The sequence below is a fragment of the Ochotona curzoniae genome, unplaced genomic scaffold, assembly GCF_017591425.1.
Source record: "Ochotona curzoniae isolate NIBS_2020 unplaced genomic scaffold, NIBS_Ocur_1.0 contig_2754, whole genome shotgun sequence".
Lineage (NCBI taxonomy): Eukaryota > Metazoa > Chordata > Mammalia > Lagomorpha > Ochotonidae > Ochotona > Ochotona curzoniae.
In genome coordinates, this window is record NW_024465582.1 from 20,559,970 (window position 1) to 20,585,868 (window position 25,899).

Below are 25,899 nucleotides of genomic sequence, written 5' to 3' on the forward strand. Positions count from 1 at the left end.
CTTTCTATTAGCTCAAATTCCATTCTGATGTGTTGGGCTTTTTGTTATTCTCAAACTTTAGCACTCATTCGTGCAATCAAGAAGTGTCTAGTCAAGGAGTGCTGTGTGCCAGGAGTGACTCTTCAGAAATGCCAAGACATTCCATGACGCTAGGAGTTTGAGATTGGGTTTCCCCACCGCTCCCCAGTACAGGCTAAGACAGATGCTTCCATATGAAGTAGTTTACTGGGGAAGTGACCCCTAGGCAGAGATATGAGAGACAAAGGAAATAGGGAAAGGCAGTACAAAGGCAAGTTATCAAGTTGGCCGGTGCCACTGTAACTGGTGTTTGGACCTGCAGGATCTGTTAAAAAAAAACCTTGTGAAACACATCTCAAGTGTCTGCCCAGGGTGTGAGAGGGGAAAACGTTTATCCACCTACTCCTCTTCACTGTTGGTCAAGAGTAGCTCATGGCTCCGTCTTTATTTCCAAATTATGCTGTGTTGATGCTGCATGAGTTCCTGTGTTTCCCGCGCCTTCATGCCCGAGTTGTATTGGGGCAAGATGGAAAAGGTTAACAGCATTGACCTGAGGCAAGACAATCAACAGGACATGCACAGGCTTTTCCAAACTTGCATGGAAGTGATCACTGCCCCATTGTCTAGAGGAAATAGTGTGGTTGGAGAGACCTGAGGTGGGCTCCAGGGCCATTCATTCTATATAGCCCATGACACCCTGGCTCTACTCAAAGCCACCCTCCATTGAGTGCATTCATTCTGAGAGTGGGACCTGGAAGGGCTTCATGCAACTGAGTCTAGGAGCTGCAGGAATAACTCTAAAGCTCAAAAGCATCAGAATCACCTGGAGGATCATATTAGCTTTTCATTGCCAAAATTCCTGCCACAGTGAAGGAACAGTTTATTTCAGTTTATGGCTTTGGAGATTCACAGTCCAAGGTCAGGCAACCCAATTGCTGTGGGTCGTGGATGGTGAAGCATCACATGGCAAACCAGGAAACCCATCTCTCAATACCTCTAATGATATAGGGCCTCCTAAACATCACAGCTGGACCAAGTATCCCAGCTGCCAGTACCATTAACTTGTGATTTTGGAGGTGAAGCATCTTCATATGTTGGGGAACCAAATTATTTTCACAATCTAGCAAAGGCCTTTAAAACCAAACTAAGGCACCCAGACACACCCATAGTTTTGTATTGAGTACACTGGGGGTAGGACTCAATAATCTACATTACTAACAAGTTCCGAGGTAATACAATGCTTTCAGGGGTCACACTTGGAGACCACCGAATTCCAGGCATTATTGTAGCTGGTCCTGAGGTTTGAATAGGACCCGGTCTTTCTTCCTTCATTACCTATTCTCAATTTCCCCTGCCTTTGGCCAGCATCTCGACTAGTCTGGATTGGATGATGTACCCAGACCTGTCCTATCAGCATCTGAGTCCTTAGTGATCAGACTATAATTCCATCTTCACCTGTATCTAGAGGTCCAAAGTTAACAGATCAATGACTCCTTCAGGTTTCATACATATTATGCTTTTTTTAGTTTCTTACAATAATCAGAGTCAGTAATCCCGATCAGCATAAAACATGTGTTTTTTCTCTGACAGCTTGCCCTTTGTCTCAGGAGCCCAAGGGACCTCTACTTCTCTAGGATCCAGACTCCCTAGTCTAGCTAGGCCTGGGCTGTAGGTAAGCGTAGTACAAATTCTTGAAGAGAGTCAATATCAAGATGTTGAGAGGTCAGTCCTGTTTCTACCTATTGGTTTCTAGACCTGTTATTTTAACGATAGGGGACATGTATCAGCCATGATTTTTAAAAAAAATTATTTGCTTGAAAAGCAAGGGGTTATATGTGTGAGAGAGAGGAGGGAGAGGAAAGAGAAAATGAGGTCTCCCATCCATCTAATGGTTCACTTGGTTCATCCCCCTTGATTCCTGCAACAGCCAGAACACTGGGTCAGGATGAAATCAGGAACCGGGAATTTTATCTTGTCTCCCACAGGGATCGCAGGGACTTGACCTATCATCTTTTCCTCCCAAGGTGCACATTAACAAGAAACTGGATCAAAAATGGAGGTGGGGGGCCCAGCGCGGTGGTGCACTGGTTAAGGTCCTCACCTTGCACACCCGGGATCCCATATGGGTGCCGGTTCTATCCCGGCAGCCCCGCTTCCCTTCCAGCTCCCTGCCTGTGGTCCGGGAAAGCAGTCGAGGATGGCCCAAGGCTTTGGGACCCTGCACCCGCGTGGGAGACCCTGAAGAGGCTCCTGCCTTCGGATTGGCATAGTATCGGCCGTTGTGCTCAGTTGGGGAGTGAATCATCGGACGGAAGATCTTCCTCTCTGTCTCTCCTCTCTGTATATCCGCCTTTCCAATTAAAAAAAAAATAAAAACAAATCTTTAAAAAAAAAAATGGAGGTGGGATTCAATCCTAGGAACTCGGATATGGGATGCAGCTGTCACAAGAAGCAGCTTAACATGTTGTACCACAACTCCTGCCTCTACATCAGCCATTGTTAAATACATACAGCAATAAGTCTACAGGCTAACCTGAGCCATTCCATTGTTCTGTTAATGCCACCTGAATCTGCTGCATACAGTAAGGTGAGGATATTCTGCAAGCACGTTGTTCTACCTCCTTTAGGAGTAGTCCTTGAAGCAGTGTGATTGGAGACACCAATGAGTCGGGTATTTGCTATGTTTTAGCATCATAGTATTGGAGACAGGAAGGGTAAAATGTATCCTGAGTAGATTCAGTTCCAATAAGGATGAGTCATTGCTATGCCCATCTGCTTCTATGACTCTATGGATCTGGTAAGGCATGGCAATTCCATATACCTGATCCCTCCAGATTCCATAATCCAGTGCTTAGGTTCTAGGTTCCAGTTGCTCATCAGGAGAATGAGCGGGTCTCTTGCAGATAACACAGCCTTACTCCAGGATCCTACAGGGCTGTGCTGTAACCTTCTACTGAAGCCGGCCTACAATCACACTGGATTCTTAAATGCATGTACATAGCCTGGGTATCACATCAGTTGACATTGCAGCTTGAAACTCCCGTGGTATTTCTTTTGTGGGGTCCTCTTCAAAGTGGCGTCTCTGAGGAGTGGTTTGGAGGAATCTGCTAAGTACAGAGTATGTACTTCCAAAACTGACTCTTCTGTTTCTTTTTATTTGTTTGTTTAAGATTTGTTTATTTTTATTACAAAGTCAGATATACAGAGAGGAGGAGAGACAGAGAGGAAGATCTTCTGTCTGATGATTTACTCCCCAAGTGACCACAATGGCCGGTGCTGCGCCGATCCAAAGCCGGGAACCAGGAACCTCTTCCGGGTCTCCCATGCGGGTGCAGGGTCCCAAGGCCGTCCTCAACTGCTTTCCCAGGCCTCAAGCACGGAGCTGGATGGGAAGTGAAGCTACTGGGATTAGATCGGTGCCCATATGGGATCCCGGTGCGTTCAAGGCAAGGACTTTAGCCGCTAGGCCATGCCGCTGGGCCCAGACTCTTATGTTTCTTAGTATGAAGATGGAGAGGGTGAAAGAAGTTGTCCTTTCCTGAAGGAACATTCAGACATACCTCAGCTCATTGGCTCTCTAAACACTTCATCAATGAGGCATGCCAGGATGTTCCGAGTTTATCGTCTACACTCTGGTGCACATGTCCTAGCAGGAAGTCAGAATCTGGAGTGGAACCAGGACTCAAACCCAGGCCACCCTAATGGGACGTGGACGTCCCAAGCAGTATCTTAATAACTAGTCCAAATTCCTGTTCTTTAACTGCTTTTGGTCTTGATTTCTGATGGAAATTGAGAATGCATTTGTCTAATCAATAGCCACATACCAGGTGCCAGATGCTTCTATAGATACACATCGGGCATGGCAGCCACACCGGAGATCGCAGTAGCCATCATCATTCTTATTTGACTTTTTTTTCCTTTCAGGAGATGGTAAGTTGAGATTAAGATGTATTCTATCTCTTAAAATTTTACATCCCTCAAGATTTTTCACATTGGGGGTGCCTAGCCTAGCGAGAATACCTGGGGTTGATACTCAGCTCTTCCCTCCAGTTCCACCTTCCTGTTAACACAGGTCCTGGAAAGCAGCAGGGAGTTCCCCGGGTGCCTGCCACTCAGAGGCACACAGATCTAGACTGAGTTCCTGCGTCCCAGGGTTAGTCTGGCCTATTGCCAGCTGTTGTGGCCATCAGGACAGTGAGCCAGCGATGGGAGTACACTGTCTCTTAAAAAAAGACTCTTCCTGGTGACGCTGACAGCTGAGGTTCTGCATGCGAGTGCTACAGTTCATCAACACGGCCAGTGGTAAGCTTCCATGTGGCACTTCCCCACCAGATAGGGAGTCTAAATACATTTACCACAGATATGTGCGTGAAACTGGAGGAATAATTGCAAGGTGGAACGTATTATCAGATGACTTTGGCCATCACCTAGTTCCTATGAGCCCAACTACACATAAAGCCGTAACAACACCTAACAGCCCCGCTTCCCATCCAGCTCCCTGCTTGTGGCCTGGGTAAGCAGTTAGAGGATGGCCTAAAGCCTTGGAACCCTGCACATGGGTGGGAATCCTGGAAGGGACTCCTGGATCCAGATTGGTTCAGCTCTCTGGCCACTGTGGGCCACTTGGGAAGTGAATCAGCAGATGAACAGATCTTCCTCTCTGTCGACCAGACTTTCCAATTAAAAAAAAAAAAGCACCCCCCCCCTTTCCCCGGCATTCACTGTGCCTGGAATTGACAGTTGGCTATCAGTTAGCCAAAACCACAATGTGCACATTCACCCCATGGTGAGATGAACCAGGGATCTGGTGGAACCATGCTGGCGTTTGGCTGCTGCCTCGGTGTAGTAGTTAGGACCCTCTACACTCCTGCCTGCTGTGGATGGCAGTAGGCAGTTCTCCATTTGCTTTTCTTTAATTGCCAAACCTTAGGATTTTAAGGAAAACACAGTAACTTACCACATACATATTTTATAACATACTCTCTAAATCTTGATCACGTAACTTTAGAATTTGTTAGAAGCGTACTACTAAGTTATCAGCATAAATTCCTACATACAAGATGATTAATTCTACTTTTCTTTTACTTCTGGGACAAGCAAAGCTGAGTGTCTTGCTCATATCAGGTTTTCACATGTTTCATAAATGAATGGAAATGAGTGAACTAAAATGTTTAAAAAGCCTGTTAGCCAACTCCTTTTCTATAGTTAGTTCTAGAGGGAAAAGAACACTCAGATCTCCAAAATATTTCTCTAAAACTTTATTTCAAAGTTATTCACCTTGCCAGTAAGGTGTAGGTTAATGCTGTGCCAGTATCACCAGGCCTGCCCATTGCCGGCAATGGACACTGAGAAAACCCATGTTCTGGCACCCCAAACTTAAATTACTCCTTTCAAAACCCACTGAGCTCCCAGTGCTTGCAAAACTATCACATGCATCATTTTCCCACCATCCTTAAATCTGAACTCACATTATTACTCTACATCAGTGTATATTAAAATGAACTCACCTTAACAAATTACGACTGTACAAAGCAGAACACTACTAGTTCATATTAGACAAGAGTATTTTACAAACACTACATTACATAATACCTTGCAATCTGAAACATTACATATTTTTGTATGCTTATTTTAGATAACTGAAACTTCACAGAATGTATAGCGAATAAAGTTTAAAAAATTTACTTCTGTACATTAGTTCCAACTATCTATTTTACAGTCTATAAGGCTCATGTCATGGTTCAGCACCAAAAAGATCTACAAAACCGTATGACCCATCTTACTCAGCCCATGGGGTAGTTCCTGCGTGTTTTATTTTAAAGGTGAAAGTCTGAGAAAATGCTTTATAAATCCTACTTCCAGAACTTGAAGTGCAATATTTTTGTCTAGTAAGACTATGTAAAAACTTCAGTTGTAGCTTCTTATTGAGCAGACACACACACACACACACACACACACAAAATCAAGAAAAAAGAAAAAAAAATAACACTTATACCTTTCATGAATTTAGGTTGTCAGTCTTTAAGCTGAGTTTTAACACTGAAGCATCAAAAGTAACCTAATAATGCCCCTTCTTTCATTTTGTTTTTGAAAAAGCAGCCAGAAAAAAATGTCTCATTTATAAGGTACGAAGCAGGGCTTCAACAACAAACCTCCTCACCTCACCCCCAGGACCTTCTCGCCGCTGCTCGGGGAATCCATGAGCATCTTCCCAGCTGCAACCATGGCTCCCAAAAGTACCATGCTTTCTCCACCCGAAGCCTGCTCACTGCCAGCAACTCTGTGCAGACAGCCTCACCATGATGTGTGTCACTGTTGGCCTCCCTAAGGCAACATTCCAGATTCCCAAAACAGTGCTATTATTCCAACATTTTTCCCCCCTTTAGTATTTATAAGTATTGCCCCCCAGAAGCAGGTTTGTTTTGCCAGTTTCAAAGAGGGTTTGTGCATACCGCATTTTTTTTTTAAGACCACACTTCCTAAGTTAGAAAAGTTGTTCACAAATTGCAGGTTCTTTCAGTAATCTGGTTTGTCCAAAGTATAAAATTCTTACACATTAAAAAAAGAAAAAGGTTTTAATTGGAGACTGGTGCCTCTTTTTTCTTACAGAAGCACACGATTGGTTATACCATGTTTAAAATCTAAAATTCATGCATACAAATGGCCAAAGAGGAATGACGTCTTCACAGAGCCCTTAACGTCATTTGAGGACACAGAGCATTGGCCAGACCGCAACAGGAAGCACAAGAGCAAATTGGGCAAAGAGACTTCCCCAAGAACACTAGAGCTTTCCAGGCTCCAAGTCAGTCACAGAAAAATTGAAGAGTCGTGTAATCCTTTAAAATTGTCCCCAGAAGCCCCATTCCTGGAGCCAGTTCCATGCCCCACCCCCACCCCAAAGCCCACACAGAAGTCTTGAGCATCCCAGAATGTCTCAGTGTTCCCCGTTGCTAATGACAGCTGCCTCGGGTTCTGCTGCTGTGGCAGGGAGTCTTGGCACTTTCTTGGCAGGGCTTGGAATATGCTAAAATGAAAGGGAAAAACTGTTGGTTGTTGTGATTCATTACAAAAGGCAGGGTTAGAGGCATTTACACTAAATATACATTAAGTCTCCATTCTATACCTTATAGTAAATGTGATCAGGAGGAAGGCCCCAAAGACCTACTACACACAGCTCAACTAACTGACCTGACCTGCCACTTAATTTATATAATAGTAAGAAGCAAGTCTATGCATTTACCACAATTGCGACACACAGAAAACATAATTCAAGCTTATAAACTTCTCAATCTGACCTAGTTTCAGTTATCAGCTGTGATCATGGGCAAGATATTTAACTTCTTGCAGCTTTGTCTCTCATCTGGGAACAGAATCATTTAACAGTCTCAAATGTCATACGGATTCCAAAGAGACTGCATGAAGGGCTGAACTACAAAAGGACTGCAGAATAGTCACTCCTGTCGTTCCTGGACACTGTGGAGACGGAGGTTTACAATGCGCTCAGATGCCACCCGAGGTGCATCACACATTGCCAGCCATGCCTCCTCCCCACTGAGACTTCACAGATGTGCCCCTTCTGTGGCTCAGGCGTCCTCGAAAATCTGGCATTATTAGTAGAGTCTAGAATTTGCCCTGCACTTTCTACAGTGAAACTCTAATCCCAGCTCTCTTGCTCCAGATTTTTTTTTTATTTACTCCTTTACATAACTAGATTTCAATTAGATTTCCGAAAGTGTTGAGATTTGTGGATAGGAACTTCTACCCTGCTAAAGAGTCAGGCTAACCGGTAGACTGTTTACCTCAGTAGCTGTGCTCGAGTGGACAAGCCCTCCTCCCTCAACCAGAGTGTCGTCATTTGGAGAGGGGCGCCGAGCATACGTTCTTCTGTGCTTCTCATCCACTCTGACAAGGTACCACGTGCCTTCAAAGAGTGAATCTACTGGAGACTGGGGAATATAGTTGGCTGAAGTAAAGGCAAGAATACAAAAGATTAGTTATGAAATACAACTCGTTTGGTAATAAAACTCAAGAAGCTTTTTGTCTTTCCCTGCAATTTTCACTAATACCAGGCTAGTGCTAAACAGATACAGCGTTGCTATCGCTTTATATGTAAGCACATTTAATGTTCTCGTAGCCTTCCAACAAGCTTCTGGGTCGACCGAAATAGAACTTGATATTTTTACCCAGGTGATGAGTGTCCTCTCGGAGCTTCATGTTTTCTGCAAAAACATCCGGTGCCACGCAAGTTCTTGAGTCAAGTCTTGACTTAAGATCACATAAACTTGCTGTTATTTTATCAAGGGCAGACCCTAAGACAGTAGACAGTTCCAACAGTGAGACTAAAAGTAGTATGTTCCAAAGAAGCCTAAATGAAATAAACTTGTCCTTTGTGTTAGAACTATTGCAAACCTACTACTGCTGTTTAGTTAAAATGCAAGACAACATTTATTTGGCATAGGTTCCTAGGGCCTCTGATGCAACACCTGTTCATTGCCAACCGACAGTCAAGTTAGCAAACAGGTGGGATTTGAAGCTAAATCTATAATTTTAAGGTAATACCGATTTTCATTAGATTTTGCCTATAGTTTTGGGGTTTTATTAATTTTTAAAAATCATTTAATTTTACTGGAAAGGTAGATATACAGAGAGAAGGAGAGACGGATCCTCCATCTGCTGATCCCACTTCCTAAGTGGCCGCAATAGCTGGAGCTGAGCCAATCTGGAGTCAGGAACAAAGAACTTTCTCTTCCGGGTCTCTCACACAGCTGCAGGGTCCCAAGGCCTTGGGCTGTCCTCTACTGCTTTCCCAGGCCACTAGCAGGGAGCTGGATGGGAAACAGAGTAGCTGGGACACAACCAGGCACCCACATGAGATTCCGGCACACGTGAGGTGAGGATCCAGCCACTACATTATCGCACTAGACCTTTGTCTATGTTTTTGTTCCTTCCTGCTCAAGAAGGAACTCGAATTAAAGTAGATTTCTAGGATATAGTCAAAACGTAGCGATGAACATCCTGGTGTAGTGGGTTAACCCATCACCTGTGATGCCAACATTCCATGTGTGTGCTGGTTCAAGTTCAGGCTGCTCCACTTCCTAACTTGCTCTCTGACATGCACCTGGAAAAGCACCAACAAATGACCCACATCTTTGGGCTACTGTACCCATGTAGGAATTCTTGGCTTCGCCCGGCCCTGCCCCCACCATTGTGACCATTTGTAGAGGAAAACAAGCAGATGGAGGGCTTTTTCTCTTTGCAACTCTTTCAAATACAAAAATAAATCATGGGGAAGGGGAGAAAGGAATTAAAAATACGGTTATTTTGAAGTAATGAAGAGTAAGATTAAAATATTGTAATGATTGGTCCATGGAATATATTCAAATATTCCCTGGAAAAGCCTACTGAATAGACCTCATCCCAGCAGGATCTCAGTGCATTCCAGCTAGTTCAGCACTTACCTGGTGTGGCATCCTGGGTAACTCTCAGAGAGTAAAGGGTGGCAGCCAGACCAGAACCATAGGAGAACACACCAATCCTCTTCCCTGCCAACTGCTGGGGTGAGTACCTGTGTCGGGTGATGACGCAATGTATGAAAAGTCATCTTATAAAAAGGAATCAAAATGCTTAACTATAGTTCAATGTAGAAATCTAACTTAAAATTCTTAAGAATCTAAGATTTTATTATAGTAAGCAGACTGTGAGAATCATGGTATATATTTATATTTTAATATCATAAAAATATAAGTTACTTTGTCAACCAGGGATTTATGTCTCAACCACAAGTCAAGAAGAAAATCATGAAAAGAGGAAAATTAACATGAAATCATGAACTGTTTCTCACAGAATCCTAACCTCAAGCCTCACATCCTGCAAGTTAAAGGACTAAGGCAATTCCAAAGACAATCTGATCATCACCAACAGTCCTGACATCTGAATTTGGAGATCTAGCTGGGATTTGGTCTTAGAAATGTAATATAACCAAACTAAGAGAGTTAAGTAATTCGGATTCATACTTACTGTGCTAGGACAGAAGCAAGGGAACCATATACTGAGGATGTATACATATTTCCATTCTGATTTGATACCAGTAAGGAGGCCTTTGTTTTCTGATTAAAGAGTTCAGAACTAGCCTTCATAAATGCTTTTTCCACATCTCTGTCAAAGTAGGTATCTTCTAATTTAACATCCCTGAAAGGTATTAAAATCGACAATTTCACAGTGTTCAAAGAATGCTTTTTTTTTTTAAAGATTTATTTTATTTTTATTGGAAAGGCAGATATACAGAGAGGAGAGATAGAGAGGAAGATCTTCCGTCCGATGATTCACTCCCCAAGTGAGCACAACGGCCGATGCTATACCAATCCAAAGCCAGGAGCCTCTTCTAGGTCTCCCACGCGGGTGCAGGGTCCCATGGCTTTGGGCTGTCCTCGTCTGCTTTCCCAGGCCACAAGCTAGATGGGAAGCAGGGCTGCTGGGATTAGAACAGGCACCCATATGGGATCCCGAGTGTGCAAGGCAAGGACCTTAACCACTGCGCCATCATGCCAGGCCCCAAAGAATGCATTTTTGTATTAGTGAGCCTTTATAAATGTATTGTGGTTCTGCTTTCCCATTAATTAAGTTAAAGAGCAGCATCATAATTAACCTGGATGACATAAAAGTTCTACATATGAGGTCTCCCCCACTATATTCCTTCTTTCTTTCCTGATTCCCATCACTTCCTTGTTCTCTTTATGTGAAAGAGACAGGGACCTCCCAACTGTTGGTTTGTTCTCCAAAAGTCTGCAAAGTTTCTGGATGGCTAGGCTAAAGCCAGGAACTGGGAAAACTCAAGCTGGGTTTCCCAGGTGGCTGACAGACTTGATCACTTCAGAAGTTACCTCTCAGGCCTGCATGAGCAAGTAGGAGGAGCTGTGACTCAAAGCCAGGTGTTCCAACACGGGACACAGGTGTTCCAAAAACCATCTTCACTGTTATGTAATGACCATCCTTTAAGGTCTTTTATTGTCATATTTTGACAACTTAATACTCACCGGTTTTGTGACAAACACAACATAAATAATAATAATTAGTTAGAAATGCCATGATATTCTAGAAGCTAAGTCTTAAAAGTTTTATTGGCTAGAGAAGGGACATAGATGGGAAGAAAAAGAATGAACTTAACATGTATAGCATAGTAAGGAGCCCAACAAGAAAGAAAAGATGCCTGGAGAATGAAAGAAGACTTCAACAGTGGCAATGTGCTGGCAGGATGAGTGTGGGGTGCAGGCCTTCAGAGAGGCCCCTGGAGCCCACAAGCAGCTGTAACAGTAAAAGAAGAAAAACACAAAATCTTGGGTAGAAATAACTATGGAACTCTCTGGGAGGCGTTTCTTTCACAGGGGGGATAAATGGATTAGACTGAATGACTTCTAACATCCTTGCAAGTCTGTACCAATAGTTTATCAAGTGAAAGAGAATGTAGTACAGAAGGGGAAAAAAGAAAATAGTTTCTCTTACCCAAAGGCTTCCAGGCCACTGTAGATACTGTTTTTATCTCTGTTCTGGTCATTAAGGAAGTCATTCAGCAACATCCGGGCTAGAGATTTCTGAACCAATTTACAGTATGGAGAGTGAAAGATCATGAAGCCAAAGTCATTCAAGGTGAAATCCTTATCATTTCCCTCTGAAAAAAAAGTCCAAGAGAATTTCTTATTCAGGCTACACTTTTTCTTGATGTTATATAAATACTACTTTAAGCCTCTGACAAACTCTAAAAACTTGGACTATGAAAAAAGTGTATTTTCTATAACACTGTGTATTAGAACAGTATTAACTCAAACACTGTCCATTTCAGTGTCTCAACAACTATAAAAGAGCTAAAGACTGAAATTAACCCTGACACTAAAAAAGCAAATCCAATTCAAAAAAATCAAGTACAAACATCGTTGAGGGGAAGGAGATCTCTTCAGAAACTTATTTATTACAGCTTTCTCCATATCACACTTACAAACTAAAATGAAGTCAGCAAATGAAAAGTCAAGCTATTTTCTCTGCCCTTTATTTTTTCCTACAAGGGACAAATCAAATAAGTAATTTTTCAGAGATACGTATCATTTCAAGCTTACTCTGGTTTTAACGCAGTAGCAGGAACTCTAAGAAAATGTTGCATGGTAAATGAGGAAGAAACGATACAGGAGTAGCAAAGAAGGATGCCCACAAAGCAGCCTCTCAGACAACCAGTACTGCCTTCAGCAGATACCAACACCAAGGGGAGTAGGCAGAACCCACCTTTTTGCCACCGGGCACGGATCTTCTTCCGGTAGACGGAGTAGCAGCGGTCTAATGCACTGAGGTAGCACTGTATAGAGAGCTTCCCATCGACTATCGGATACTCAGAGAGCATATCGGGCTTGTAAAAGTCATAGGCATGCTGCATGTGTGTCCCACGAAGCCCTGGTAAACCAAGAAAGGAAGATGTTCACTTATTTCTGCTTCTTGATGATTTAGCAGTAATATTATACTATTCAAAGATTTTTCTTCACTATCTAGTCAGCTCTCACTAGTTTGTAAGCATAGAAATTGCAACATGAAGAATAAATAATTAAAACAAAATCACCATAGACAAGACTCCTTTGGAAAACCAACTTCTCTTTGAGTTTCATAAATCTAACTGGGAGATCACAGTTGCTTCACTGAACTGAAGACAAGTTAAACTTGTCAGTAACTATAGGCAAGTTATTACTTCGTTGCTTAAGAATTAAACCCTACTTTATCCCATTTAACTTCTCCGTGAAGGGGAGATGAGACCAACCACCTCACACAACTGCTGTGTACACTGAATGCGGTAACACACACACAGCAGGCAGCAGCTATCGCCTGCACTTAATGAACACTTGGGGAAAGGTAGCTTCTGTTTCTGTTTAAGTTTCTCAATATATTTGTGCTAATTTCAAAAAAGTTATCAAACACTTACCTCGCTCAAAAATTAAAGGAGCATTTGGCCCAATCAGCAGAGCAACAGCTCCAACTCCACCTGTAGGCCTGGCATTTCCAGTGGCATATATGGCAATATCTCCTGCAACCACCAAGGCATATCGGCCTGAAAAATATTTTTTTTTTTTGTTATTTCACAAGGTGTCAAAGTACAAACATCCGACATGTAAACTAAAGTGCATTGTAATTTCCCTAGAACACACTTTCCCCATCTTTGATTTTAAAAAAAAAGTCTTAACTAAATTTTTAATAGACCATTTGTCATTTAGGTTAGGACAATCAGCTCTCATTTCAGCTAAGCTGAAAGTCACAACTATCTTTCTGAATCTATTTGAACAAGAGTTAGTTTAAATATACATGAGGCATTAATTTAAAGGTTACTTGGGTCCCTCTGTTCTCAAGGAGAGGTTTTGTGGGGGGGAAGGGGGAAACAGAAGCATACAACATACCATCCCAAGAGCTAGATTCAATCCAGTTGATAGCATTGAAGACAGCAGCTGTGCCTCCATAGCATGCATTGGTTGTATCTATCCCTTCTATATCTGTATTCCCAGACTCCTCAAACAGTTGCATCAAATTAGTCTTCACTGATTTTGATTTGTCGATGATTGTCTCTGTTCCAACTTCAAGCCGCCCAATGCAGTCATAGGAGAGGTTATTTCTTTCCATAAGATTCTGAACCACAGTCAAGCAAAGAGAGTTGATATCTTCTCTGTCTGTGCAGAAGCCCATCTTGGCCTGGCCCAAGCCAATGGTGTATTTCCCAGCATCCACACCGTCATATTTTTCCAGCTCAGCTTGATCAACATATTGAGAGGGAAAATAGATCTCAAGAGCAACAATCCCCACATCTTTTGGCCAACAGCCTTCTGCATTCAGTGGAAGTGATCCTGGCATGGTGAAAGAGCTTCGGGACACAAAACAGAAAAAAAGAATCTTAGGTTACAAGTCACTGATTTTCAAGTTTAAGATTGAGACATATGTTGAGTTCAATAATCACTTAAAATGATCAGTTTTTAAAGAAACTACATTTACAGATGTAGTTTACTAGAAATTGTTGTATACATAAAAAATTGTTATTTAACATTTCAGACTTTCAGAAAGGCTTTCACTTTTTTCAAAATTAGGCATCATTAGATTTAAAACAAAATGATTAGAGGTAACAACACTCAAATGACATTCTTCTAGGGGCAGGTGTAGTGGCTGGGCTGCCACTTGCGATATCTCCATTCCATACGGGAGCACCATGGGCCCATACTCTCACTGGAGTCCTGGCACTACTGGAGTAAAGGCGAGAGCCATGGGCCCACACTCTCACTGGAGTCCTGGCACTATACTGCTGAAAGGAACCCAGAGCCCACCCTCACTGTGGCTGCCATCACAGGCAACAAAACAGCACTGTACTTCCAACAGCACTCGAACTAGAACCCAGCTGGCCTACATATTGAGGAAACTGTATTATGACTTTGAAGAGTGACACAGCCCTTGGTTTTAGAGAATCACTTCCATATACTATTCATTTTCCTTCTTAGATATGACATAATCGGATGGTGTTATTTTAGGTGGCAAAAATTTCAACTCTTCATGGAACTAAGGTCTTGGTTTGTGATAGTTACTTGAGTGAGGTGGACTAACTTTTTTATTGTGCTTGCCAATCCGTCACTAATTTATAAGCCAAATATGAAGTCCAAAGTCCTATGAGAATCTCTAGAGTAGAAAGGCTGTTAAGTCATAAAACATATCTTTGTATCCATAGGTCATCAAGTTATTAATATATTAAAATCTAAAAAAGAACCACCTTGAATATACTCCCTAACTCTAAACAGACAGATATAGATATGAGCCTTAACACTTAACATAGCTAGTTACACTATATTATGGAGAGTTTCATAAACCAGTCTAGTGGCGTGGAAAAAGTATGCAGAAAAACTTCCTGACTACGCACACCTAACTTGAGTCTTACCAATGTGTAGAAGCAATCAGAGAAGTATTACAAAACAGATGGGTAACAGACATGACTTTCCAAAGGGCATTTAATGCACAAATGTTGGTTTCTGCTTTTTCACATCCTTTCTAGCCCTGGGTCTCATTTCACCAATAAAACCTTTCTAAAACCAATACAGCTCATTATCATGATTGGACAATTACTAACCATCTTTGGCATTTATTACTTATCATTTTGTGTACTATCATATTTCATCAATTATAAGTCCCACTGCAACAGTCAGCAGTCTTGAAAAACATAAAGGAACACTCTTTTCACCCCCTAGAACTCATATATCTAGGGAATGGAAGGGGATATAAATCTTTTCATATTTTATTTTATTTTTTTAAAGATTTATTTATTTATTAGAAAGTCAGATATACGGAGAGGAGGAGAGACAGAGAGGAAGATCTTCCATCCGATGATTCACTCCCCAAGTGAACGCAACGGCCAGTGCTGTCCCGATCCAAAGCCAGGATCCAGGAACTTCTTCTGGGTATCCCACACGGGTGCAGGGTCCCAAGGCTTTGGGCCATCCTCAACTACTTTCCCAGGCCACAGGCAGGGAGCTGGATGGGAAGCAGGGCTGCTGGGATTAGAACCAGAGCCCACATGGGATCCCGGCGTGTTCAAGGCAAGGACTTTAGCCGCTAGGCCACGTCGCCGGGCCCTGGAAGGTAAATCTTTAAGCAGTAGTCAAAAGTGGGCTGGTTTTGCATTTCTTGTTCTTTCATGATCTCTTCAAAAGGATGCTGTATCACTAAAACACTTGGTGATACATAGGATGTTTGTAGAAAATTACACATATCAGCAACTCTGTGTCAAAAAAATTCAGAAATGGTAAATTCTACATGTGAAAAATTCGGTAATTCCTTAAGACTCTTTAGTTGTATTTTCCTTTTCATTGAATATGTAAGCATGGCATATGATAAAATCATAAAGAGCACTATACCATTATATCTTAATTTAATTGGCAATGAAGCACTATAAATATAGTGCACTGATTCTTTAGAAAGTATCCAGGATTTCCAGTGCTTGACTTTCCAAATGCCTGTATTACAGACTGAACCTTTACGTCATCCTGAAATTCACACAATGTGAATTTCAGTGTATTGTAACCCTCAGTGTGATGGTTTTTGGAGCTGGGGGCTGTGTGAGGTAACTAGATCCAGATGAGACCATAAGGTCGGAACCCTCAGGATGGGATTAGTGTCCTGGTAAGAGAAAGTTCTCCTAGGTCCATCTCTGTTCCTGTCTGTCAGCAGCGTGGAGACACAGCAAGAAGGAAGCCATGTGCAACTCAGCAAGAGAACCCTCTGCAGGAGCTGGCCATGCTGGCACTCTGACTTCAGCCTCCAGAACCATAAGAAAACAATGTCTCCTGGTTAAAACCACCCGAGTTACTGTTTGTTACCGTAGTGCCCAAGCAGTGTGTTCACTTCAACCAAACCCAAGTGCCTGAGGTTCTCCTATCTTGGATTTCTGTATACCCCACTTTACCTAGCAGATCAAATATGTACTGCTATTATTCAGTTCCCCAAAAGAAAAAAGAAGTCCTAAATACAACAATCCGATGAAGGAAGTAATTCTCACTTGGAAGAAGAGAGAGGATAGTTCCTAGTCTATTACTTTTAACTGTTCTTTAGCCCTGTGTCCTGCACTGTGCTCGCACCATCTCTTCAGCAGACCAGGGCTACATTAGCAGGCAAGACAAAGCTGCTGAAGGTGTGAGACGTCCACACTGCGGTACTGTCTACCCTGCCAGAGAATCGGCATGCTGGTTAAATCCATGAACCCCAAATAATCATATTAACAGTTATTTATCATCAAAAAAATTTTTTCCTAAACAGAATACAATTTTTTAAATCTAACAGGTAAAAAATTGCTTATGCATTCTCAATTTAAGAAGATATTTAGTTATTTTTTAAAAATACTATATTTATAATAAAACATGTATACTGAATAATTTTAAAGGAATTAACTAAAAAAAAAAGATGTCCTTTTCCCACAGAATTCCTCAGACCTTCCTAATCTTCCAATAAGAAAATACCCAGAGAAATTTTTTCCCTTACCCCCTCTGGTGGACAAAAGGAGTTCCAAGTTCCATTTCTGAAGTCAGCAAAGCAAGATAAGAAAATCTTGTTATTGTGTTCTCAGTGCTTCTTGCCTAAGGGCAGGAAAAAGAGCTGTCTGACCCCCTGAGTATCAATCTAATGGAAGGAGGCTGGGCAAGAGGGGCAGGGCCAGAAAACCAGCCAAGGATGCTGGTGCAAGGGGAGCCCCACCTGCTTGCTGAATGGCTATGCTCTCTGCCCTGTCCTACACACAATGTGTCTCTTTATAAAATGCACATCTGGTCATTCTCAAGATACTGTTTCCAAGTCTTCCAAGTTTCCTCTCTATTGTTTAGGATTAGCTTCTCTACACCAGACTAGAGACTTCTGGGGAACAGAATTGCATCTTGCGCTTCCTTGGATGCTGGGTACCCACTGCTCAGCACACAGATGCTGAAAGCTGAAAGAAGGAAACCCTACTAACTTCTACTCTACAACCATCAACGGCCATAGGCAATCAGAACGCTGAAATAAACAACAACAACAACAACAACAACAACAACAAAATATATATACAGAAAAAGGAAAGAGAAGTGCTCCATGGTAATACCAGAAAGCCATCATTACAAACAGATCACCAAATCAAACACATTTACATTGACTATTCATTCTCATATACGTTTAAACATTCATCCAGAGCCCAGATATGTATCTTTGTGAGGCTGTGATTTAAAAATCACTATCGGCCAAACTTGCTCCCTGTGTTTGTTTTGGCAGACTTAGAACTTTATTTAGTTCTCATTCACATTGGCTGTAGATTTTTGAAAGTGGCGACAGCTGCATAGGGAACCACAGTACAGAGCTTTTCAGGCCAATCCTCATCCTCAATACATTCTCTGGACAACTCACATGGATGCGGCACGGGACGTTCCTTACCCCTGTGGCCCAGAAAGCTTTGCTGAGCCTGGTGTCAATGCACACATCTGGAGTCTCCTTCTCTTTCAGGGCAAGCTTATGCACCTTTCTGAGCACCAAGGAGCACACTTCTTGAAGCCCACTCCACGGGTGCACTTGTAAATGTGGAATGTGCACCTCACCACCTCATTGATGGCAGCGAGGCCCTTCTCACTGCCCCTCTTTGTGGGAGCCATCTTGCAGGGCCCCAGGAAAGCCCTGGGACTGTTTCTGATGGAGTGGTTTATGCATTACATTATATCTTCTCTTTGTGAACAAACATCAGCTTTTTAGTTTCTATACATTAAACACTAACAAATATGAAATTGGTCTCCTGAAGTACTACGGCATTACAATGTTTTTCAAAATAAAGTATAGCTCTGACAGGGCCCTGCGCCCCCGTCCATGCGCAGACACTTGCCTCAGCAGCATGCCAAGGCCAGGTGCCGTACCTGTGTGAAGGGCAGAGAACCGCAGTCTCCAGGTCGGTCACGGCTTCCTCCTTCCGGCACTAGGAATGTCAAAGAACTTCTTTTAAAGTCATAGATCACCAGGTGAACTCAAATAAGCCAGCTCCAAAGTGAGTTACATATTATTTACAAACAAAATTTGACATTTGCTTAGCCAAAAAAAAAAGGGGGGGGCACTTAGAGCTTCCCTCATTTATTAGCCTTATAGTGTTATGTCCACTCTTGGTAATGAACTAAAGAAAAGCTAATATCACTGACTGAGACTTGAAACTAAGTGTGTTCATTAATTTGGGACTTCCAAGAACTGAGGGGAAGGAACATAAATAGGTGTTACTCTGGGCAGCAAATTTTTGAAATAAAGAAACGTGCACATTCAAGAGCTTGTTCTGCAAATACAACATCTGCCCTTGCCCAAGTAAATGACAACTGCATGTGGATACTATCCAGTAAATCTCTACTTCTTTCCCATTAGCTCACTGAAGAGTTTTTCCCACCTTTAGTTAAGTCTCTTTTATTACAGCATTACCTACTCACTTTGGGAAAATAAATTTCTTTCTGTCCTTTAATATCTACCTCAAATTATGCTTTTTTTATTCCTCTGCATATTAAGTAGACCATAGGGAGCGGTTCTCAACGATTGGGGAAAATACATAATTCCCTCCCCATGCTGCCACCACCTGCATAACTTACTAATAATGTATCTTCTTGAAGCCTTGCATGCAGATGCATTTGATACTACTTGGGAGAAAGAAATTTCTCTGTAATGTAAAATATCCCTCTACTTGCAATGTGATGTTTAAATTGAAGAGGAAGATCAGATAGAGGAGAGACAACACTAGAGCAAAGAAGAAAACAATATTCAGAAGACTACTGACAGGAAGACGACCTGATCAAAGCTCATAGATCACTTGGGAAAGCAGCTTCTCAGGACAGAGAGGCCCAGAGAGCCAGGACAGGACATGGAGATGGGAAATGGCAATGTGGCCAGAGCCAATCAGAGAGGAACTAGCTTTTCTTTTCTCTCTGCAGTTGCTAGGTTTCTCTATTGACTCAAACCAGTACCCCAAAACCCCAAGCAGGTCTCTAACATGTCTTTAACAGATTTTTCAGATGCAGGAAAGCAACATTTCTGGTCAGGAAGCAATTAAAGCGTCTCAAGCAGCCATGCAGGTCACCACTACATATGTTTAAACTCCGAAATCACAATATGGGCAATCTGAGTTTGGCAAAAACTAAAAATCAAGAACGGGGAAGCAGGGCTGGTGTTTCGGTACAGCAGGTTAAGCCACCGTGGGCAATGTCAGCATCCCACATGGGTACTAGTTTTCAGTCCCAGCTGTTCCTCTTCCAGTTCGCTTTCCCACTGATGCACCTAGGAAAGCAGCGGAAAATGGTCCTTAGGTCCCTGCATCCATGTGGGAGACCTGGACGGAGTTCCAGGCTCCTGCTTCAAGCTGGCCCAGCCCTGGCTTTGCAGCCATTTGGGAAATGAAACAGCAGAGGGGAGTAGATTCTCTCACATGCCCCTCTTTGTAACTATGTCTTTCAAATAAATAAAATTTTTAAAAGGAATGAGGAAACTACCTTGAGGCTCCCTGGGGACAACCAAACCATGCAATGGCGCTTTCTTCTGGGGTTTGCTCGGTGCTCTGATTTCCTCTTAGTAGTTTCCTCCTTAGCTGAAGTTTACCCAGTACATATTTGTGTGCGAGATAAACCACGTGAAGCTACCTGTTGATCTGTTTCACGGTTATGGAGAGACATTCAGGAACTCAAGAATGAGCTGGTAATTGTTCCTTCTTAGAATCACGCAAGCAAAAAACTCTTCAGAAAGCCTTTCTCCAGCTGAACACTCTAAGTAAAAAATATGGGTATATCCCTAGCACTCCCACCTTCAGCCCTAATTCCTGCCCATCAGAGTCTCTTTGAATTCCAAGGCTCTGTTCCTATTTCTTCCTGTCTTTCCAGGTAACTCATCAGGAAATGGTTTCCTGGTGAAGGACTTCAGCCACAGTTACATCACTGTCATCCAAACCTTCACAGCCCATCCTCTATAGAAAATGAATTACGAGGCATCTCCTATATTATTCTCTTCTATAGTCCTCCTTTACTGCTTTCAGACCTTGAGTAGTGGTATGCAATAGCAATTTTTTTTCAGCAGGGGAATTTGGTGTCATACCCTCAACACTTAAGGACTAATCTTTTGGTTTCTGGTACCTGTACCAGCCCATACCACTAGGTTCTTTCAGACATCACTTTTGAGATAAGCTGTGGCACCAAATATCCAGGAAACTATCTCTCTGTTGCTACTGTTAAAAGCAAATAGGGCCCGGCGGTGTGGCCTAGCGGCTCAAGTCCTCGCCTTGAACGCGCCGGGGTCCCATATGGGCACCGGTTCTAATCCCGGCAGCCCTGCTTCCCATGCAGCTCCCTGCCCGTGGCCCGGGAAAGCAGTTGAAGACAGCTCAAAGCTTTGGGACCCTGCACCCATGTGGGAGATCCGGAAGAGGCTCCTGGATCCTGGCTTTGAATCGGCATAGCATTGACCATTGTGCTCACTTGGGGAGTGAATCATCGGATGGAAGATCTTTCTCACTGTCTCTCCTCTCTGTATATCTGACTTTCCAATAAATAAATAAATCTTTAAAAAAAAAAAAAAAAAGCAAATGGCAGGTGGATTTCAACTGCTCCCAGGTCCTAGTCTAAAATATACAAGGAGCCCAAAAGGAATCAGGAGAGGCTATTCAACGGCTGCGGTCATTCCCACATGTACACACTCTCACACAAGCTCATCCCCTGCCAAGGTGAAGACTGCAGCATTCACTTTTCTTCTATCGTTCTGACAACACTCAGTGGACAATGACATATGCCAAACATTAGGACGGACAGATAAGAATCTAGTCCTAGTGTGCTCATTAGACTTAGCTAACATGTTTCTCAATCTTGTAGACCCTATACCACCTCTTTGAGACACACAAAATGCCTCTCACTTCTATCACTGGACTTTATACTAATAACATAAATTTATAAGAATATATTCTTGGGCATGGCGCAATGGCTCAGTTGGCTAATCCTCCCCCTTGCAAGCACCAAAATCCCACATGGGTGCCGGTTTGTTCTGGCTGCTCGACTGCCATGCAACTCCCTGCTTTTGGCCAGGGAAAAGGGCCCTGCATCCATGTGGGAGACCCAGAGGAGACTCTTGTCCCGGCTTCAGACTGAATCAGCTCCGCTCTGGCTATTGTGGCCATTTGGGGAGTAAACCAGTGGACAAAGTATCTTTTTCTCTCATTCTGTCTGAAAATCTGCTTTTCAAATAAAAACAAATCTTTAAAAAGACGAAACTAGAAGTTCTGCCAAACAGCCCAGCCAGCTATCAGTTCCCCTCCCCCATTGTCTCCCCCATCCAGTTCCCCTGGAGGATGGAAGTTTTAAATCGCCCTAGAGGGCCTAGGAAGCACATGCGTTATATGTCATCTGGAAAAAAAAAAATGAAACATTTCCTGCAAAAATTAAAATAAAGAAGACGTAAACGCAATCTAAAAGAATACTTGACAAAAATATGGCTCCTCTCCAGACCCCCCCCCCAAGGGATGTAATGATTGACTAAAACTAGAATGTAATTGAAATAAAGGGCAAACGCACAAACACAGAAGAAAAAAGAATCATCTAACAGGGTCTGCCGTATACAGAAGGCAGCCTTGCCCTCTAAGCAGAATTAGCTATACTCTCCTTGCTCTCTTGTCTCCACACAGAAATAACTAAAATTCAAAATCAAAGTTTCAGTGAACAACACAAACTTCTGAGACGTGTCTATCAAGCTATAAAGAACCACTGCCCCTCACCTAATGGAATCCATGCCAAGAAACTAACCCCCATCTCAGAGAAACACCGGCCAGGGTACAAGCACTTCCACTGGTCTTATTTCTTTATGTTTATATTGCCCATGTTTGTCATGCATGATTCATGCCTGAAAGGGGAACAAATATGTAATTAGCAGCAATCAAAACACATGCAGCCGCCCCACGGGCTGGCAAGAGCATCCGCAGGAGGGAGGGGCTGCAGCAGGAGTGGCCACGTAAGGCCACAGGGACCAGCGCCAGCAAGGACACCCTCACATCTCCCCTTTCAGAGTGGGCTACCCCTGCTCTAAGCAGCATAGACACGTTTCTGAGAGTTTGAAATGTCCTTGGTCTAACCTCAAACCTGGTGTGTAAGATCGGATGCCTGCCGATGATACCCCCAAGGTCGATCCTTGAAGCCACGGGTGGGGAGCGAGGTGGACATTAAAAAAAAAAAAAAAACAAGCAAAGAAACAAACAAAAAAAACGAATGAGGAGGCAGGTAGGAGGGAAGCAGAAATATGGGAGCCAGGGATGTGCGAGATTTGAAGCAAGCAGACCTTAGTCGTCCACAGCCCCAGGCCCCGATCGCGTCCACATCACCCAGTGAGGTTTCCTGAGCTGGGGATGAGCAGCGCTGTGGGACACACCCCTAGCCAACCTACAAACCTCCACTTCGGGCACCTCTGCCCCTCCCTCGGCAGCGCCCACCCGTAAGCCAAAACTCCCAGCTCCTCCAGGAGGCTCTCTCCAGCCCTCTGCTGGGGGGTCGCAGACACCCCTCCAGCACCCCTAAACTTCTCACTGAGTCACCAGAAATCTCGGCCCTCAACGCCCTTTCACCCTCTCGTCCCCGCCACTCGCTCGCCTGCCCCACCGGGATCCTCGACCCCCTCCTCAGATTGGCGCCTGCCGACCCCACGTCACCAGCAAGTGGGGCGCCGTACGGTCACCCGTGCCCCATCCTCGTGGGCCAGGTCCACGCCTTCGCCCTGACCCGCAGCTCAAACTCTCCGGGCCTGGTCAAGGACACCGCCTCCGTCCGGCCCACACCCCCGCCTGCCCGCGGCTCCTCAGCAGTTAGCTCTCCTCCCCCGCCTCGCTCCGGACACTCACCCAAACGTGACAGGACAGTGGCCTGGCCGAGGACAAACTGCGAGCTGTGAATGAACAGAACGCGGCGCCTCCCGTCTGCCACCACCTTTATAGCCGCCAACCCACCCGACTCCGGCACCGCCGGGAGTCAGTGGGAGGCGGGACAAAGGCTGTAGCAGCCAATCGCGACCGGCAGAGTGGCCCCAAAGCTCCCGCCCCCTGGTCCGGTTTCTACTAATCGGAAGGAAACTAGAGGCAGTGACTTGATAGGGTTTTCCCTCGCGGCTGGAAGGGCGGGGGAAAGGGGCGGGTACAAAGTCGGAAGGCCGAGGCAGTGGGGTGAGGGAGTGACGTACGGTGGCCCGAGAGCCCGTCTGCCAATGAAAGAGCGGCGAGAGACGGCGAGAGCCAATCGGAGCGGAGTGAGAGCTTCTCCCACCAATGGCGGCTCGGTGAGAGGAGAAAGCGGCCAATGGAGACTCCGCGTCCCACCACTGGGGAGAGATGGTCAAGTGTGGGAGGTGAGTTGGTCCCTGCTGGAGAGAGGCTTTGGGGTTGCCTAGCAACCCGAGCTAGGTTTCACCCGTAAGCGTCCTCAAATAATAACAGTTTGAATTAAATCTTAACGTTTTTCAGTTTCCAGAGGAGCAAAATGTGCTTACCTTACAGATGGAAGCGGAGTACGTTTTGGAATTTTGAAATTTTTTAACTATCGTATTTGTCAATACCTAGTTACTGCTTTCTCTGTGTAAAACCACCTTAGCTTTTCAAGATATAGTTATAGAGAAAACTGGTCCTGGATAAACCCAAAACAGGACATTTGCGGCGGTAGGCATCAGTAAGGAGGATGCTCTGTGTGCAAGCACTTTTGCTGGTCTGCCTTCTCTGAAAGGACTCCATCTGAGCTTGACCTGCAGTAAAAGGAAGTGAATAGCCCCATCGTTCTGAGCAAATGCATAGAATAAGAAAATCTTTCCAGAAAAGAGGAGCAATTCAAGGGAGAGAGAAATCACTGGAAGAACTATTTGGAGTCCAAAGGAAGACAGAAAACGATAGTGTTCAGCTTTGATGGGGGTGGGGGACTTGAGCAAGATCTCGGTTTCACCACTACCTAGTCTACCTAGTACCATTTGACAGCGGGGCGCGGGGGGGGGGGGGGGTGCGTCACTGGTCCTGCTATGCTTCACTTAACTACCGTCATGTGGAATGCGTTATCCGCTAAAGATGCTGACTTTTAGGGGACAAGTCTCAACAACGAAATGTTGAAAAAAAATTGTTTGGAAGGGAAGCACAGTGAAGCGGTGCTCTAAGCTGGCATCATAGGAGCACGGGTTCCAGTCTCAGCAAATGCACTTCTGTTCCAGTTTTCCGGTACGTGTCTGGGAAAGCAATGGAAGATAGACCAAATGCTGGGGCCACTGCAACACACCCACGTGGGAGACCTGAGTAGAATTCTAAGCTCTGAGTTTGGGCCTGGCCCAGCCTTGCACATTGCAGTGATTTGAGGAGCGACCAGTGAATAAAAGATTGTGTGTATGTGTATCTTTCCCTCTATATTCTACCTTTCAAATAAATAAATCCTTTTTAAAAAATGAACATTCAGAGGCCCAGCACAGTAGCCTAGTGGCTAAAGCCCTTGCCCTGCATGCACCAGGATCCCCTAAGAGCTCTGTTTCACATCCCAGCTGCTCCACTTTCCTTCCAGCTCCCTGCTTGTGGCCTGGGAAAGCAGTCAAGGACGGCCCAAAGCTTTGGGACCCTGCACCTGTGTGGGAGACCTGGAAGAACGTCCTGGCTCCTGGCTTCGGATCTGCTCAGTTCCAGCTGTTGTGTAGCCACTTGGTTGACTGAATCAGCAGATGGAAGATCTTTCTGTCTTTGCTTCTTTCTGTAAATCTCACTTTCTAATAAAAATAAATAAATAAATCTTTAAAACACACACAAAATAAACATTCAGGACTGGCACAGTGCTGTAGTAGGCCAGCCCTCACCTTTAATGCTGGTATCTCAGCAGGTGGTACTTTGAGTCCTGGCTGCTCTACTTCTGATCCTGTTCCCTGCTTGTGGCCTGGGGAACCAGCAGAGAATGGCCCTGCACCCCCAGGGGAGACTTAGAAGAAGCTCCTGGCATCTGGCTTCAGATCAGCACAATTCTTGCTATTGCAGCCATTTAAGGAGTGAACCAGAGAGTGGATGATTTCTCTGTTTTTCTTTCTATATATAACTCAGACTTTCAAGTAAGATAAACAAACCCTTACATTAAAAAGAGAACATTCAAGTATGACCTTGGTTTCACTGTGCTAGTGTCAAATCAGAGCTCAAAGAAAAAACATTTGCAACTACTTGGAGTATATTTATGTACACACACACACACACACACACACACACACACACATATATATATATACGATGGCCTTCAACTTCACTAGCCATAGATATTTGTGTAGCTTGGCATAACCTACTCTATTTCCAATTTTGTATTTTTGTATTTCCAATTTTCTCAGAGT

General features: G+C 43.8%; 1 protein-coding gene across 1 annotated transcript; it reads right to left on the reverse strand.

Moving 5' to 3' along the window:
* Positions 1-5,261: 5,261 nt before the first annotated feature.
* Positions 5,262-23,536, reverse strand: HMGCS1 (3-hydroxy-3-methylglutaryl-CoA synthase 1). The gene is made up of 11 exons (XM_040977510.1): positions 23,414-23,536; positions 18,438-18,496; positions 13,443-13,900; positions 12,974-13,099; positions 12,289-12,453; positions 11,518-11,683; positions 10,036-10,206; positions 9,477-9,583; positions 8,202-8,327; positions 7,818-7,981; positions 5,262-7,042 (listed from the first exon to the last, which is right to left on the reverse strand). Exons 3-11 carry the CDS (start codon positions 13,888-13,890, stop codon positions 6,953-6,955), a joined length of 1,563 nt encoding a protein of 520 aa, XP_040833444.1. The 5' UTR covers positions 13,891-13,900; positions 18,438-18,496; positions 23,414-23,536; the 3' UTR covers positions 5,262-6,952.
* Between the last annotated feature and the right edge of the window lie 2,363 nt (positions 23,537-25,899).